Source organism: Triticum urartu, chromosome 5A, assembly GCF_056163025.1.
Source record: "Triticum urartu cultivar PI428250 chromosome 5A, HENAU_Tu73, whole genome shotgun sequence".
NCBI lineage: Eukaryota > Viridiplantae > Streptophyta > Magnoliopsida > Poales > Poaceae > Triticum > Triticum urartu.
In genome coordinates this window covers 620,458,510-620,476,381 of record NC_141877.1, presented here as the reverse complement: position 1 = coordinate 620,476,381, position 17,872 = coordinate 620,458,510, and the positions used below count along the sequence as shown (strand labels likewise).

Below are 17,872 nucleotides of genomic sequence, written 5' to 3'. Positions count from 1 at the left end.
AGATCTAGCCATGGCTTTGAACCAACCAGGTAGCTTCAGGGCATATCTCCACCCTAACTCAAGTTATGCCTTTGCCACAGGAAATTTAGAACTTTTGTAATGCCTTTATCATATGAAATTTACCAAATAAATGCCCATTTTTTGTTGTCGAAGAACAAACTAGTGAAGAACTTCAACAACAGAAGCTCTTTTCATCTTCTGAAACTATAATGGTAACCAAAACTCCGGCCAGCACCCTTGGTGCAAACAAGCTATGAAATCTACAAAGCGTGATTTTTCGAGGCAAGCAAGCTATATCTACCAAGCATAACCTTGAAAAATCTATTATACATCTATTCAAGCAAATTGGGAATCATGCCTCTTTATACAGACCAAATAGACAGTACAGTTTCCCAAATACTCCCTCCGTCCCATAATATAAGAACATTTTTTACACTACACTAATGTCAAAAACGTTCTTATATTATGGGACGGAGGGAGTAGAAAAGTTAAAGCATTACTATACTAGAGTAAATTACATGTAACTGGCATCACACCACTAGCTGGTCAATGGAAGAAGACACAAGACAGATACTCTAGCCGGCCAATGGAAGACAGCGTTGCCGAAAGTACTAATTCAGATGTAGTCTTCAAATTCAAGATTGTCCACAGGCTCCTAAAATCACACTTTACAAATCAAGAAACAGTGATCCCACGATGCACGTAATTCAAGACAGTTCGTCGACTCCTAGACCCACACTACCAATCCAGAACAGACTGATCCCCACAATGCACATAACTGTTACAAATTTACAACAGTAAGATATATACTAATTTGCTACCAAAATCCAAGATTTCAGGATTGTGAGTCCCCTCAAGATCATTCTCTGCAAATTTAAGAAACAGCCATCCCACAATGAACATGACAGATCCAAGTAAACTAGAGGAAAGCAGGCTTGAACTAGACAAGCCATCATCGCTTAAGAAACCCGTGAAAAACACTATTGCATAGCACAATCAGCACTAGCAAACCATAACAGGGTAAGATCACATAGCATGAGCACTAACAAACTACACTGGCATCTAGTCACAGCCAATGAAACATATATTGGTACATGGTAATAAGATAAACAAAAGTAACTCATCCCTGGAGTCATATCTTTCACTGAGGGAGCCCCAGATGTTCAAACAAGCAATAATCATATATTGATACACAATAATTAAATATACACACCCAACATAACAAACACACCACAGCCTTATAAGCACACAGCAAGAACACGAGAGCAACACCAAAGTGCAAATACACCCACCTAAATCAGTACTAGTAATTTGTAACATCAAGCAGAACAGATCCTCGCTATAGCACATATTTGATTCTCTAAATAGGTTCCAGTTGCTTAATGTATCTGAGCAATCATGCACATATCACAATTTTCAAGTGAATAACCCTGTTTAACATATCATCGACATCCACAGCATATAGATATACCTACTAATCAAAGTATCAAATTCAAGTTACACAAGAACACAGGACAACCCAAGTAGATGCTATCAATCAGAGTCATGTTCATCATATCAATATGGAACCACCGCAAACACAAACATACCGCGGCAAGCACAGATTACAGGACCGATCTCCGATTCAACAGTTTCTCTCGACGATTTCTAACTAGAAAAACACGGGCAGGCATCCATGGTTCAGGCGTCGTTGGCGGAGGGGGTCTTGGATCCGACGCCATACTTCTCCTGGAGCCTGGTGATCTCGTCCTCCTTCTTCTTGATGTCCGTCTTCTTGGACATCCTGTTGAGCTGCGAGTAGAGCACGATGAGGTAGCGGTTGGCGACGTTGAAGCCCGAGAGGTGGTCGACGGCGTTCTTGGCGTCGTAGATGTCCTCGTACACCACGTACGCCGTCCCCCGCGTGTCCTTGGCGTTGCCCAGCCGGATCTGCCGGATCGCCCCGTACTTGCCGAAGATGTCGTACATCTCCTCGCTCGAGATGTTGAACGGCAGGTTCCGCACGAACAGCGCCCGGTTCACCTCCGGCGGCAGCCTCGCGTTCCCCTTCCTCAGGCTCGCCGCCGCCATCTCCGCCGCCGCCTAGGGTTTGGTCTGGGTCTGGTTGGGGGCTCGGTGGTGTCTGGACCAAATCGATTTGGGGGTAGTTTCCTCCCTCCTCTCCTCCTTATTACGGGGGACATATCTTACCGACCTCGGAACGGATAGCCGGCTGACGTGTGGGCCCGGACGCCGAAGCCGGACCCACATGGCGGTGAGACATGTCTGAGCCTAGGGACTTTCGACTCCCGAACGTTCAGGACTCTTGCACGAATCTTGGCGCATATTGGCCCGCCTCCGTCCTCCTAGCGCGCCGCCGGCCTCTCCCTCGGCTGAAACTCGAAGCTCTTCCGCGCCCCCGCTCGCCCCCCGAACCTTCCAGAAGCTTCCAGAGCGCAGTTGCCCCGAGAGCCGAGCGGCATGGCGTCGGCCATCTCCGCGGGGCCCACGCCGCCGGCCGCGGCGCCGTCGTCGGTGGAGTGGCACCAGCGGCCGCCGAACCCCAAGAACCCGGTGGTGTTCTTCGACGTGACCATCGGGTCCATCCCGGCCGGGCGCATCAAGATGGAGCTCTTCGCCGACATCGTCCCCAAGACCGCCGAGAACTTCAGGTAGCTGCACCCTCGCCGCCTCGCCCTTAAACCCTAGGTTCCGTTTAATTCATCGCTTCTGCTACTGACGGATCTCTGCTCTGTTTGTTCTTTTGGTCGCAGGCAGTTCTGCACTGGCGAGTACAGGTGAGGACTAGATGCATGCCCGGCTGGTTATTGTAGTTGCCGATAGTATGCTTATTTCTGTGGCTAATTCTGCAACCCTGAATTCCTGTCCCACTTAAACATTTAGCCTCCTTGTGTGAGTGTTGCGAAAGCTTGTGTTAGTATATATCATGGGTAACTTTGTTAAATTAACTGGGGGATTAGTTGGTGCCCAAAGTCCATAGAAAGAACGAAGAAGGACGAATTTCTGGCTTGACATGCACTCTACTTCCCACTGTTTGTTATGATTGATGGGCAATTTTAGCTTGTAGAGTGCAAGCACTTTGGAGCATTGTCACTTGAGCATTGGGTGATGCACTGATGCTTGCTCCTCGCTTTATTTTTTCTTGTGGTGCCTTAGTGTTCTGTTTTGTTCTACTGATTGTTGGGGTAGTGGAAGGGTGTGTGTTCGGATCTGTAGTATAATGTACAGAAAGTTTAGGTGGGCGCATAAATTTGGGCTGAATGTCTTCTCCTTTTGCACATTTGGTTGAATGCTTTTTTGAATATGTAATTGCTACTTCTTACATTGATGGTCATGACATTGGTGGGAACATTGGTCTAAGTAAACACAGTTTGAGTGTTCCTTTTGGTAGTGGACAGTGGTTGTTATTTATTTCGTTCAGGAAGCTATGTAAATAAAACAATTACTTGCAACTGCAAGTCTGCAATTTTGGATGGTTGCATTAGTATTTTTATTTGGTATGCAGCTTGCTTAGTTTCAACATGCTGACTGCAGGAAATCAGCTATTCCACAGGGGTATAAGGGTTGTCAGTTCCATCGAGTGATCAAAGATTTCATGATTCAGGGAGGTGACTTCGTAAAGGTTTGTGCATCTAATAGCTCCATGCATCAACAGCATAAATTAACATAATCTTTTAGGCATGCTGTTTTGGACTGTGGCATTTATGTACATTGATGCGACTGAACTTGAGCTGTTGAATTATTTAATAATATGGTGCATCTTGCTTTGAGCCTATATAGCTTATGGTGATTTAGTTTTGAGTGACCAACCGTTCTAGAGTAATCCCTGCTCAGAACGGAAGTCTTTTTTTTTTGTATAACTAAAGTTTCTTAATGCCCTGTAGGGCGATGGCAGTGGATGCATATCAATCTATGGCACCAAATTTGATGATGAAAATTTCATTGCGAAGCATACTGGGCCTGGCCTGCTCTCCATGGTATTACATTTCTCCAACTCATTCTCTGAATTGAAACTGATGCCAGATGTTACTTTGCTGATGCCATGTTCATTTGCAAGAGATCTACTGTTTGGGCAAATTGTCTTGGTTATGTTTGCATAAAATTTTCTTTCAACTCCATGTATTTTGTATCTTCTCGTGTTTTATCAGTTCTCTTCTATTCCATGTACCTTCTGTGTGGGACTTATGGTAACTGAGTGATCAGAAGAAAATACTCAAATTAGCAAGCCTCTTTTACATTGGCAACCTTCAAATGGTGTACATAATTATGGAGATACTGTGCACAGTAGAAAGTGAACCGTCTAAATTTGACATATATAGGTGTCGAAACATGTATGTTCTTTAAGTTCACTTTCAACATTCACCTACATCAAAACAGACCAAAGCAATCTCATGGCAATGTATTATTTTAAGTCATGGTGAATGGTGATGTGTTTCAAAATCTCATTTTCTGGAAGTATTGATTTATTAATCCTCATGGGTACCTTAGGTTTGCTGTTTAGCTGGTTTTACTCTAGAACAGTTATGTTGCAGTATAAAATATAAATTACTAGTGTTTTGTTTTCCTTTTTCAGCAGTGTCTTGCACAATCATAGGGAATATTCATTAATTCGTTTAAGTTTTTTTAGTTCCATCTTCTGGATCTAAACAGCTATCCTCAAATTTTTTTCACAGGCGAACAGTGGAGCTAACTCTAATGGGTCTCAGGTACTTTCATATTTTTAACGGTTGCATCTTTCCCTTATCTGTTCATATCTGGATTTCCCCTTTTTTGTCTATACCGCCAATCTCCAGTTCACATATTTTCCAGTCAGACTATTACTGTATATATCTTTTAGATTAGTGAAATCTTATTTTCTACTGTGTGTTTGCAGTTCTTTTTAACTTGTGCAAAGTGTGAGTGGCTGGACAACAAGCATGTGGTTTTTGGGGTAAGAGTGCTCGATTTTAATGTCTTGTTGTTTGGTACCAGCATTTGAACAACATGTATGGTACCAGTATTATTTTGCAATTGACAAGTAAATATGTGCCTACTACTAACATGAGGAGACAATGAAACGGATCCTTGTGTGCTAAACTGTAAGGTATCCTCTGCCTTCTGATGGTAGTAACTAACCAACGCCTTGTTATGCTATTTCAGAGGGTGCTGGGAGATGGTCTGCTCGTGCTGCGGAAGATTGAGAACGTCGCGACTGGACCAAACAACCGGCCGAAGCTTGCCTGCGTGATAAGTGAGTGCGGTGAGATGTAGCTTGCTTTTTGAGCGCGGCATGTCCTAGCGCTGCCTTGACATGGATGAAAGTACTGAATCACTGGAAACAGATTGGAGTCTAGAGCATTGCTGTATTAATCTACTTATTGTGACTTGTGGGCATGCGGAATTTGGACTCTGACAAACTGGCAACATGTATCTGTATCAGCCAATGCTGTAGAGCCTTTAAAAAAACGTGTATGGTGTTGAATAATATTCAAAGCAGGAGATGTGGTTTCATGACTTCACTGCCGCTAAATTTGTTGAATATGTAGCCCCCAATTTGTCGTTCAATCAATCATATTCGCTCTGATATACCACCAGACAGTTTTGTTTTTTTGAGCCCTGTCACTATGTTTCAACTGTTCCGGGGTATAACAGAATGAAGATGTTATTTTTCTGATGGAACAAAATGAAGATGTTTGCGATACCAGGAACAAAGTCCAGTAGAGAAATACTATATCCATCGAGTCATCTGTCAATATGATATATCGACGCAATGCAAGTGGGCTGCCACGAACAAACGAAATACTAAGATACTCTATCAGAAGTGATGATGGATGTCCTCGTCACCACATCATGCGGCGGTCAAACCGCAGATTGCAGCATGAACTAACCAGCGCCAAAATCCTTCCCTGCTCCCGGCTGGTATGAGTACGTGTCTCGGTGTAATGCCACCACGTCGTGCGCGCTCCAACCAGCGTGCATGCCGTCACGTCGCGCTAGCTCGGGCGTTCAGCTTAAAACACTTCGAGGACTCGCTGCCGTCGAGCTCCTAGGGTCTCTCTCTCGGCCACCTCCTCCTTGGGTTCCCGCGCCCCAGCTCGCCACGCCATGCCGCGCACGACACCGTCGAGCCCGCTGACGGCGACGCCGCCGCGCTCCCCGACGGCCACCAGCCGCCTGGCCGTCGCCCCGGCGTCCCCGACCACCCCGCAGTGCGCCATCCCGGCCTCGCCGCGCACGCCCCCGGCGCCGTCCAGGGCGTCCACCCCGCCGCCGACCACGCCGCGCACGCCGCGCCCGGAGATCACGCTCAAAGAGCCGTCGTCCACGCACGAGAAGCGCGCGCCCGCGGCCGTCCGCGGCCCGCCGTCACGCGCACTCCGCGCCATCCGCGCGCTGCTCCGCTCCTTCCCCATCATCGCGCCGGCAGCGTGCCGCCCGGCGTCGGCCCTACCCAGGCGCCACGGCAAGCCGCACGACGGCCACGCCGGCGGCCGCGCGCGCGTCACCGGCACCTTCTACGGCCACCGCCGCGCCCGCATCGCGCTCGCCGTGCAGGAGCGGCCCGGCAGCCTCCCCACCCTGGTCCTCGAGCTCGGCGTGCTCACGGGGAAGCTCATGCAGGAGATCTCCGCCGGGGGCCACGTCCGCATCGCCCTCGAGTGCGAGAAGAAGTCCAAGAAGTCGCCCGACGCCGGCGAAGGCGGCGGGAGCGTCAGCCTGCTGGAGGAGGCGATGTGGACGGCCTACGTCAACGGCCGGCGCGTCGGGTACGCGGTCAGGCGGGAGGCCACGGACGGCGACCTCGCGGTCATGCAGCTGCTGAGCACCGTGTCGGTGGGCGCCGGCGTGCTGCCCGGGGACGTGGTGGACGAGCCGCCCGGCGGGGCGGCGGACGCGGACGGCGAGGTGGCGTACATGCGCGCGGGGTTCGACAGGGTCACCGGGAGCAAGGACTCGGAGTCGTTCTACATGGTCAGCCCGGACGGGGACGGCGGCGCCGGCGCCGGCGGTGGCACGGAGCTGAGCATTTTCTTTGTCAGGGTGTAGAGGGAGACCGCGTTGCCGTTGCCGGCGGTAGGAGTTGTTAGTCGTCGTTGTTTCTTTTCTTTTCGGCAGACGTGGCTACCTTCGTGTAACAAGTGTGTGACGCTGTGTTTGTGTTGGTGCATTATTGTGTGACCGCGAACAATCTTGTATGTATCGACTTGTGTAAACGGAATCTATACAGAGAAATCATCATCCTACAAATTCCACCGAAGATAACTGGATTCTCCATGAACAATACTCCCTCCGTTCACAAATGTAAGATGTTCTAGTAACTTTTTCTGAGTCAGATGTATATAACACCCAGGTATCAGCCGGTTTGTGCAAACTTTTGGGTGCAACAGGCCGAAAAGAGGCACCAAAGGTGCAGCGGTTTCTTATGCGGCCATGCACATTAAGAGCAAAAGTAAGTGAACAAAATACGAGTACGAGAGACTTAGGGCAATAGTTTTTTTTAGAATCAAGAGCAACAGTCTTTTTGTAGCAGCTCAAGAGCAGTAGTAAGAGACCAGAACACTGGGAAAAAAACCTTTTTTTTTAAGACAACACTGGGAAAAAGCTGGTACGGCTCTTAAGGCCCACACGCCTATCTCCCGTCATTCAGCCCATGTAGGAGCAAGGTCAAGCCCAACGAGACGTAGTACCTCCCGGACTGCGCGCCTCCCTGGCTCCCTTCACGGCTTCACGCCCGCCGCTGCTGCTGCGCTTCGGTTTTTAGTACCACCTCGCTCAGCGGAGAGCATCGAGCGGGGGAGGTGGCTATAAGAGGGGGGCGAGGTGCAGCGTTGTTCCATACTTACCTGGACGGGGTCGACGGGCGATCAAGAAGGCCCGTGGCCTGGGTCAATGGCCCACATTGCACTTGGTGGGTGCGTTGGCCCACCATCTCCCCAAGTGGGAGAGTGGACGTCATAATTTGTGGTAGAGGGGGTACGCGTTCGCGCGGCCCCTGCCAATTCTTTGAAATTAAATCTTGGTCCTCTGTTTGGCTCGCTTACGAAGGATTATGTTTTACAATCCAGTCCCTTGTCTGGTTGTTGCACATCGAGAGGGAGCCGGCAACGTGTTCTCTGAACGGAGGAAAAGAAGATTTCACTATGGGCTGGATGGAGGGTTCTGAACTTCTGATCCAAGTGCATGTAACATCCGAATCTTGTGCTGTCAGAGGTTGTATATTCTGGTGTTCTTCACCTCCCGCTTACAACTAAGTAAATTTTGGGAACAAACTCACTTCTGCGCTACTAGATAGGGATGAATGAAGTCACTGCAGTCTTGAGCTTATTATAACCTGACAGTTGAGACAGAGACAAGCACCCCGAGTCTAGCTTTAGCCTGAAACTAAGTGAAAGACCAACAACTTCACAATCATACGTGTCACCAACCAAGTTTACTAGCTACCAATTCTCTGCGGTGAGCTGAAAAAACAACACTCCACAGAACTCGTATATTCTGGCCCTCTTTACCTTAATATTACAATCAAGTAAAATTTGGCAAGAACTGAACCTCTACACGTGTGGATAGACCCGATTGAAGCCACTGTCAGTTGAGGCACCCCACACAGTTTGGCATTTCGCCGCGACAAGTTCCTGACACGATACCTTGGCTCTAGTCTCATTTGCTTAGCATGAAACTGATTGAACGGCCACACAGTTTAGAATGTCTCCACCAAGAGTTACTACCAACATGCCAAAAGTAACTGTGGCATCCAGTGTTGATCAGGAGATGTGAGCTGGGTGGCAAAAGAGTGTATACATCCGTCGGCCGGTAGTTTGACCAGTGTAAATGTGAATTCAAGAACTTAAAGCTGCCACGGAAGGGAAGATAGCACGGCTGGCTGGTGGATAAGGTGAGTGCTACGCGGGCGAAAGGTGAGGGAGTGAGTGCTATAGGGTGCGTGGTGCATGAGGCAGGAGAGCTCTTTCCCTCCTCCACACAGAACAACCCAACAACGATCACCATGGCTCTCAGGGTTGCTCCGTCGCCGCTCCTCGCCTCCGGCGGCGGTGCCACCGCCTTCGCCACCCCGCTTACGCCGAGGAAGAGAGGCGCCGGCCTGCTCCTCGTAAGCAAGCGCTCCAGAATCTCGGCGCAGCTCGGTACCCACGATTCCTCCTCAATCTCTCTTATGTTGCATTTTGTTTTGAGTCCATATACGCTACGCGTGTATATGCAGGTGGTGGTGGTGGTGGTGGAGATGGAGAGACCAAGCCTGACGGCAAGAAGTTCATCACCAGAGAACAGGAACCGGAGCAGTAAGCAAGCCTGCACCCATCAGCTCTCATGATCCATATTATGAGTTCATCTATGTGTGGTCTGTGGTCAATTGGTGTGGATAAAATGGATGATGATGGATGATGTAGGTACTGGCAGACTGCTGGGGAGAGGAAGGGGGAGAACCCCATGATGACGCCGCTGCCCTATATCGTCATCTTCGGCTTCTCCACCCCCTTCATCATCCTCGCCACCGCCTTCGCCAACGGATGGATCAAGGCGCCCCTCATCCGCTGAGCTCCGGTCGAGCTATCCTCCTCCCCCCTTCCAGCGAGAGAGATGACTTGCTTCCATTCTATAGAGATTGCTGTAAAGCCGTATGTAAATCATTTCTTCAGAGATCTTTATATAGTGGAGTCACCAGCTGCTCTGCACTCATGACTGCATCTGGTTCTGCATAGAAGCGAAAGCCCTGTGTTTGTTAAGATTGTGAGCACTTTCAACAGTTCAAGATCGGTCGATCAAGCAATTGAGGAAAAATATAGAATGGCGTCGGTACCAGCAACATCAAATTTCAACAAGGAGGCAAAGAATCTACACATAAGCACATGCCGCCGCTACAGATTCATCTCAAGTCAGACATACAACAAACAACTAAACCACATTCTAGCAAGATTCATGAGATTCTGCATACCATAGAATACCATTGGCTATTTCTCCTCATAAACTTGCAGATAACAAAGACATGTTTTTCGGGCCTAGCCAGTAGCCCACAGCAGTATACAGTTAAAACTTTTGCGCAAACGGACACATCATATGGCAGCCACCTAGCTAGCGTGGTTTCCTATCAAACTCAGACTCACGACAGTGTGGGTCAAGCCAGTCGCGACGAGAACTCTTCGCCATGCCCCTATTATCTGTTGTTACAGCCCCCATGAGCTCTCTTAGGCTTTCCACCTTGTTCTCCTGAGCATTGCCACTGGATTTCCTATCTGCCTCCTTCAGCTTGTTTCTGAAACTCTGCTTGCGGCCAACTGTGTTAAGTTGCTGCTGCTTTGCTCCTGATGGTGGCGCCCCATGAGGTCCCAAGTATATCTTCTCCTCTTTTGCCTGTTCATTCAAATACGAGTTTACACCACTGTGCTAGCCAAGTGGTTGTTCAAGTTACATTTACTGATCTAACGAGGGACATTGCGGCGAAAAGATCTGTAACTCGCCTGTTGAGGTTCAGGATCCCTTGCTTTGGGGACACTGTGTGTAATAACATCATCATCATCATCATCTTGAATAGTCACATCAGGAATAACAAATCCATCCGCATCTGTAATTGTACCATCGACATTATTAAAAGAACTCAAATAAACCTCATGTTTTGAATGTAGCAGTTGGCACATGTATGTTTGATTTTAATACGTAGAATAAATATGTGCAGAACAGCGTCCCTGCATCAGTGCCACCTTCCACAAAAAACTCCATGATATCAAGTTTCATGAGATATACTATAGTGCAAGCAAGTCACTACCATAACCCGGTACAAGGGAGTTAATAGCATATAAGTCTCTTAATGATTATCATTAATGAACATCTTAAAGCGTGTCAACGCTTTAAGAAACAAAAACAATCTTAAGTAAAAATTACTCGCAAAGAAATGGAATCTAGTTTAGGTATCTCTGTGACCAAATACTGATTAGAAAGCTATGACGTACATGAACAACTTGTGATTATCACTAGATTATACTAATAGCACTCCTTTTTCCAATCAATTAGGATTGTCTACATTGCCTCCTGTCATATAGGAAAGGGCTCATATTTAAGCATAAATCATCATGAGATTCAAATCTTACCCTTCAGTTGGCATCACTGATCACTCGTACTATTATAGTATTATCAGAAAGAGTCATCAAGGTGAACCAGAAGGGACTCCTCATAACGCACCAAGATATCAAGATCGATGACTCAATGCTAATAAACTTGGCATTGACTTGGTACTAATGTGCGACAAATGGAGGCATATATTTTGTGCAATCTTTTTTACATGCTGCTCTCTTCTAACTAGCAGATGTTTTAAAATTTTACTATAACCTAAGCAGTAAGCAAAATATCGCCCAAAGCAATAGTAGGCTTTTCCGTTCCACCTCAAATTCCTCAAAACTGTTCCAACACAACTAGTTTCCAACCAGTTTGTGGTATATTAATAGCATTCCTATTTCCATTCAATGAAGATTTTCTACCATTTTTTCCCGAACCTTGTGCAGATTGTCTACATTGCCTCCTGTAATAGAGGAAAGGGTTCATATTTAAGCATGAATCATCATGAGAAGAAAATTGTACCCTTCAGTTGCCATCACTCCTATTATTATATTATCAGAGAGAGTTGTGAAGGTAAATCAGGAGTGACTCCTCATAACGACCAAGATATCAAGACCGATGGCTCGATGCCTTCCACCTCAAATTTCTCAAAATTGTTTCAAGAAAGCTAGTTTCAACCAGTTTACGGGTATTGTCCCATAAAGGTAGGCGTATAACTTCAACACACCAGGTCTGTTCAAGAAGGGCATGCTTGCTACAGTAATTGACCTATGTCCCAGGCAACTCCCCGATGATACGATGGGTACGAGCAAGAGAATAACAGTCAAGAAAGGCATCACGCATCTAGATTGAACTCCTCTTCAAGACAATCATGGCAGAAGAACATGAGTAGGATGCGCTGGGGGCTTTAGCAAGCTAGAGGCGCAGCAAGAAACAAGGGCGCGGAGCAGACACGGGTGGTAGTTGGTTACCACACTCGTCGTCGGAAGCAGATGCGTCCAGGAGCGGCGAAACGCTTCCGCCGCCGACGGTTTGATATTGGGTTGGTATTTATGTGCAGGGCGGAGGGGACGCTTCCACTTGTCCAGTGGCTCCATACTACTCCCTCCGTTCTGAATTACTTGTCTTAGATTTGTCTAGATACGGAGGTATCTAGCACTAAAATGAGTCTAGATACATCCGTATCTAGACAAATCCAAGACAAGTAATTCGGAACGGAGGGAGTAGTAAACTTGGTACTGGGTTGGTATTTATGTGCGACAAATGCAGTCATATGCTTTGTTTTCTTCAAACTAGCAGATGTTTTTACATTTTATAACCCATAAAAAAGCAGTAAGCAATTCCACCTTAAATATCTCAAAATTGTTCCAACACAACTTGTTTCAACCAGTCTGGTTGACATTGCCCCATAAAGATAGGCATATAAGTTCGACATACCAGGTCGGTTCTTCAAACCTAATTAGCACGACTGCTGTGACTCGTCAAAAATGATACAGTAACTGATCTATGTCCCAGGCAGCGATTCCCCGATAATACACGGATGGGTACGAGCTAAGAGGATATCAGTCAAGGAAAGCATCACGCATCTAGATCGAACTCCTCTTCGAGACAATCACGGCAGAAGAACAAGAGTAGGACGCGCTGGGGGCTTCAGTTAACCAGCTAGAGGCGGAGCAAGAAACAAGGGCGCGGAGCAGAGGCGGGAGGTAGTTGGTTAGTTACCCCACTCGTCGTCGGAGGCGGAGGCGGAGGCGTCGAGGGGCGGCGGGGACGCTTCCGGCGGCGAACGGGCGGGGGCGGGGGCGGCCGCCATGGAAACCGGAGCGGCGAGGAGGATCCCCCTCCCCCTCCTCCAAGGATACCTACCTCTCGGTTTTGGAATTGGATTCCGATTCCAGTGCTCCATGTCGCCAGTCTGGGGATTAATAACGCATACCGACCATAGTACTGGGCCAGCCCATTTTGCGGGTCTTGCTGGCATCTGGCTTTCGTGTTCTGCTCTCCCATTTTCCTTTTCCTTTCTTTTTTCTTTTTTCTTTTTTTCCTGTTCTAGGGTTCCCTCGTTTTGCGGAAAAAACAAGCGAATGCTTTTCTCAAGTGCAGGGGAAGATAAAGATCAAGTTGCTTGATGGCACAATCAGAATTGCATTTTAACATTTTTATTCTGAAAAGCATAACACTTTTAAACCGTGAACATTTAAAAATATATGTGAACATTTTATTCAAACAAGAGCATTTTTCAATCACATGATTTTATTAAAATACACGATCATTTTTAACACTAAGACAAACATTTTCTCCAAGTATATGATTTTTTAATGTTGTAATACACATATGAATAAAAAAATTAAAAAATCTCAATTAATTATTTTTATTATTTGGATATATGACCATTCATTTTCCCTTAGTACTTGTATTTTTAATAAATTTAAGTTGAATGACATAGTGATGCTTTGTGGCTCGATTAGAAACACACCTACCACGACATACTACATATTATAAAATAGTACACCACTTTGATTAATGTTGTGTTTCATAGCAATCACCGCTTTCTGCCCCTCTAGCATTCCTAGTCTAGCTCCGCCACTCGTAGCAATGCACTGAGCACTTTGCTAGTTCCTCTAATGTAGTATAGACTTTTAACTAAGTTTTAGTGAGAATGATTATCATGAATCACAAAACATGGAAAAATGGGCATTTATATCCTATCTAGTGTGGCATGAAAGAACTATAATCGATTAATGTTGAAACGTCATCAACAAGTGAAACCTATAGTTGTCACCAGCATGAGGGGGCACCGTTGAGGGCTTTCAACACACCCTAACATCCACACTTGGTCACAGGCTCCACAACAACCGTAGCTGAAGAGTGAAGCCGAGAAAAGACACGGGAGCCAACCAAGTAGCTCCGACATCCAGGAAAGCTCTAAATCTGGGGGTCACTCCCTCAACTAGGTTCAATGAGAAGGAGCTATTATCATGTGCATGTGAAGGATGAGAAAACACCACTTGAGAAATTTGGGAGGGGGGAGGGCGAGATACGAGGAAAGAAATACATGCTCAACGCCTAAATCAAGTTCCTCCAAACGGGGAGGAAGTAGACAAGAAGAACCATCAAGGATTGCCAAAGGAATAAATAAAGGAAGAGGGAGCACAACTTTGGAAACTAGAGAAACCAATGGTAGGTGATTTAATTTAGGAGTAAAATAAATAGTAACATATGCACGTCATCGACTAAGGGTGCTACCACCATGACTGCCTCGCCAAAGACAAACAAGAGCAACAAGGGATAAAAGAACTAGATCTCAAAGATCTATACCAAAGGGACTTGGGCTACCCCCCGTACCCCTCGAGAAAGGCAATCACACGTACGTAGGGTTTCCCAACTAGATTTCACCAAAGGGTTGGCAGATTGAATTGAAGGACAAAGGCGAACATTAGGCGAAGGCCGGCGACGAGAACTTCCTAACTTGAGAAACTTCCATAAATGACATAATCAAGGAACAAAAAACCTAACTACACAACTAGGGGGGCAAGGAGTCGCCCTAATCACCACCGGTGAAAGCCAAGAAAGAGGGTGAAAAGATTGATATAGTTGACTAGAGGGGGGGTGAATAGGCAACTAACAATTTTTAGCTTTTCTTTACCAATTTAAACTTTGCATCAAAGTAGGTTGTCTAGATATGCAACTAGGTGAGCAACCTATATGATGCAACAACAACAAGCACACAACCAAGCAAGGGATACAACACAATATAAGCTTGCACAAGTAAAGGCAAGAGATAACCAAGAGTGGAGCTAGTGGAGACGAGGATGTGTTACCGAAGTTCATTCCCCTTGAGAGAAAGTATGTCTCCGTTGGAGCGGTGTGGAGGCACAATGCTCTCCAAGAAGCCACTAGGCCACCGTATCCTCCTCACGCCCTCACACAAAGCGAGACGTCATGATTCCACTATTGGTGCCCTTGGAGGCGGCAACCAAACCTTTACAAACAAGGTTGGGGCAATCTCCACAACTTGATTGGAGGCTCCCAACGACACCGCGAAGCTTCACCACAATTGAACATGGCTCCGCGGTGACCTCAACCTTCTAGGGTGCTCAAACACCCAAGAGTAACAAGATCTGTAAGGGATTAGTGGGGGGAATCAAATTTCTCTTGGTGGAAGTGTAGATCGGGGCCTTCTCAACCAAACCCTAGAAAATCAACAAGTTTGATTGGCTATACTTGGGAGAGAGATCGGGCGGAAATGGAGCTTTGAGCAACAATGGAGCTTGGGGAGGGAAGAGGTGGTCAACTTGGTGAAGAAGACCCCCCTTATATAGTGGGAGGAAAGATCCAACTGTTACCCACTTAACCAGCCCGTGACATACGGTACTACCGCACACACTCATGGTACTACCGCATAGGCACACGGTACTACCGCTCGCGCGACAGGGGCCAGACGAGGCCCTGTTGAAGGAAATATGCCCTAGAGGTAATAATAAAGTTGTTATTTATATTTCCTTATATCATGATAAATGTTTATTGTTCATGCTAGAATTTTATTAACCGGAAACTTAGTACATGTGTGAATACATAGACAAAATGGGTGTCACTAGTATGCCTCTACTTGACTAGCTCATTAATCAAAGATGGCTAAGTTTCCTAGCCATGGAGAAGAGTTGTCATTTGATGAATGGGATCAGATCATTAGAGAATGATGTGATTGACTTGACCCATCCGTTAGCTTAGCACTTTGATCGTTTAGTTTGTTGCTATTGCTTTCTTCATAACTTATACATGTTCCTACGACTATGAGATTATGCAACTCCCGAATACCGTAGGAACACTTAGTGTGCTATCAAACGTCACAACGTAACTGAGTGACTATAAAGATGCTCTACAGGTGTCTCCGATGGTGTTTGTTTAGTTGGCATAGATCGAGATTAGGATTTGTCACTCCGTGTATCGGAGAGGTATCTCTGGGCCCTCTCGGTAATGCACATCACTATAAGCCTTGCAAGCAATGTGACTAATGAGTTAGTTACGGGATGTTGCATTATGGAACGAGTAAAGAGACTTGCCGGTAACTAGATTGAACTAGGTATTGAGATACCGACGATCGAATCTCGGGCAAGTAACATACCGATGACAAAGGGAACAACGCATGTTGTTATGTGGTTTGACCGATAAAGATCTTCGTAGAATATGTAGGAACCAATATGTGCATCCAGGTTCCGCTATTGGTTATTGACTGGAGATGAGTCTCGGTCATGTCTACATAGTTCTCGAACCTGTAGGGTCCGCACGCTTAACATTCGGTGACGACCGGTATTATGAGTTTATGTGTTTTGATGTACCGAAGGTAGTTCGGAGTCCCGGATATGATCACGGACATGACGAGGAGTCTCTAAATGGTCGAGACATAAAGATTGGTATATTGAAAGGCTATGTTTGGACATCGGAATGGTTTCGGATGAGTTCGGGCATTTACCGGAGTACCGAGGGGTTACCGGAACCCCTCGGGAGTGTATGGGCCTTATTGGGCCTTAGTGGGAGAGAGGAGGGGGTGGCCAAGGTGGAGGGCGCGCCCCCCAAGCCCAATCCGAATTAGGTGGGGGGCCGCCCCCCTTCATTCCCTCTATCTCCCCCTTCCTTTCTCTCCTACTCCAACAAGGGAAGGGGGAATCCTACTCCCACCGGGAGTAGGACTCCCCCCTTGGGCGCGCCATGAGAGGGCCGGCCCTCCCCCTCCTCCACTCCTTTATATACGGGGAGGGGGCACCCCATAGACACACAAGTTGATTGTTTTAGCCGTGTGCGGTGCCCCCTCCATGGATTTCCACCTCGGTCATATCGTTATAGAGCTTAGGCGAAGCCTTGCGCCGAAAACTTCATCATCGCCGTCATAACGCAGTCGTGCTGACGAAACTCTCCCTCGACCTCAGTTGGATCTAGAGTTCGTGGGACGTCACCAAGCTGAACATGTGCAAATTGCGGAGGTGCCGTACCTTCGGTGCTAGGATCGGTCGGATCATGAAGACGTACGACTACATCAACCGCGTTGTCATAATGCTTCCGCTTACGGTCTACAAGGGTACATGGACAACACTCTCCCCTCTCGTTGCTATGCATCACCTAGATGGATCTTGCGTGTGCATAGGAATTTTTTTGAAATTACTGTGTTCCCCAACAGTGGCATGCGAGCCAGGTCTATGCGTAGATGCTATATGCCCGATTAGAACACAAAGGAGTTGTGGGCGTGGGTATATACATATTTCTTGCCGTCACTAGTTGATTCTTGATTCAGCGTTATTGTTGGATGAAGCGGCTCAGACCGACATTACGCGTATGCTTACGCGAGACTGGTTCTACCGACGTGCTTCGCACACAGGTGGCTAGTGGGTGTCTATTTCTCCAACTTTAGTTGAATCAGATTCAATGAACAGGGTTCTTTCTGAAAATCAAAAAGCAATCACTATACCGCGTTGTGGTTTTTGATGCGTAGGTAATAACGGTTCTTGCTAAGCCCGTAGCATCTACCTAAACTTGCAACAACAAAGTAGAGGACGTCTAACTTGTTTTTGCAGGGCATGTTGTGATGTGATATGGTCAAGACATGATGTTAAATTTTATTGTATGAGACGATCATGTTTTGTAACAGAGTTATCGACAACTAGCAGGAGCCATATGGTTGTCGCTTTATTGTATGAAATGCAATCGCCATGTAATTGCTTTACTTTATCACTAAGCGATAGCGATAGTCATAGAAGCAATAGTTGGCGAGACGACAACGATGCTTCGATGGAGATCAAGGTGTCAAGCCGGTGACGATGGTGATCATGACGGT

At 46.8% G+C, this 17,872-nt stretch overlaps 5 protein-coding genes and 1 non-coding gene across 6 annotated transcripts; 4 read left to right on the top strand and 2 right to left on the bottom strand.

The window, feature by feature from the left end:
• Positions 1–1,451: 1,451 nt before the first annotated feature.
• LOC125511113 (RNA-binding (RRM/RBD/RNP motifs) family protein) lies at positions 1,452–2,159 on the bottom strand. The gene has a single exon (XM_048676401.2). The coding sequence runs from the start codon at positions 2,068–2,070 to the stop codon at positions 1,681–1,683; it is 390 nt and encodes a 129-aa protein (XP_048532358.1). The 5' UTR covers positions 2,071–2,159; the 3' UTR covers positions 1,452–1,680.
• A 141-nt stretch (positions 2,160–2,300) lies between these two features.
• On the top strand, positions 2,301–5,498 carry LOC125511112 (Cyclophilin-like peptidyl-prolyl cis-trans isomerase family protein). Its single transcript, XM_048676400.2, has 7 exons — positions 2,301–2,651; positions 2,754–2,777; positions 3,535–3,622; positions 3,885–3,977; positions 4,674–4,706; positions 4,874–4,930; positions 5,140–5,498. Exons 1-7 carry the CDS (start codon positions 2,461–2,463, stop codon positions 5,248–5,250), a joined length of 597 nt encoding a protein of 198 aa, XP_048532357.1. The 5' UTR covers positions 2,301–2,460; the 3' UTR covers positions 5,251–5,498.
• A 133-nt stretch (positions 5,499–5,631) lies between these two features.
• Positions 5,632–7,227, top strand: LOC147973435 (protein MIZU-KUSSEI 1-like). Its single transcript, XM_087522075.1, has one exon. The coding sequence runs from the start codon at positions 6,085–6,087 to the stop codon at positions 7,024–7,026; it is 942 nt and encodes a 313-aa protein (XP_087378201.1). The 5' UTR covers positions 5,632–6,084; the 3' UTR covers positions 7,027–7,227.
• Positions 7,228–7,815: 588 nt separating this feature from the next.
• On the top strand, positions 7,816–7,975 carry LOC125511910 (U1 spliceosomal RNA). Its single transcript, XR_007285180.2, has one exon. It is a non-coding gene; the product is annotated as a U1 spliceosomal RNA (small nuclear RNA).
• An 866-nt stretch (positions 7,976–8,841) lies between these two features.
• LOC125511111 (uncharacterized) lies at positions 8,842–9,672 on the top strand. Its single transcript, XM_048676399.2, has 3 exons — positions 8,842–9,119; positions 9,197–9,275; positions 9,384–9,672. Exons 1-3 carry the CDS (start codon positions 8,981–8,983, stop codon positions 9,529–9,531), a joined length of 366 nt encoding a protein of 121 aa, XP_048532356.2. The 5' UTR covers positions 8,842–8,980; the 3' UTR covers positions 9,532–9,672.
• A 253-nt stretch (positions 9,673–9,925) lies between these two features.
• LOC125511110 (Na-translocating NADH-quinone reductase subunit A) lies at positions 9,926–12,953 on the bottom strand. Its single transcript, XM_048676398.2, has 3 exons — positions 12,766–12,953; positions 10,452–10,555; positions 9,926–10,344 (listed from the first exon to the last, which is right to left on the bottom strand). Exons 1-3 carry the CDS (start codon positions 12,947–12,949, stop codon positions 10,066–10,068), a joined length of 567 nt encoding a protein of 188 aa, XP_048532355.1. The 5' UTR covers positions 12,950–12,953; the 3' UTR covers positions 9,926–10,065.
• Positions 12,954–17,872: the final 4,919 nt, after the last annotated feature.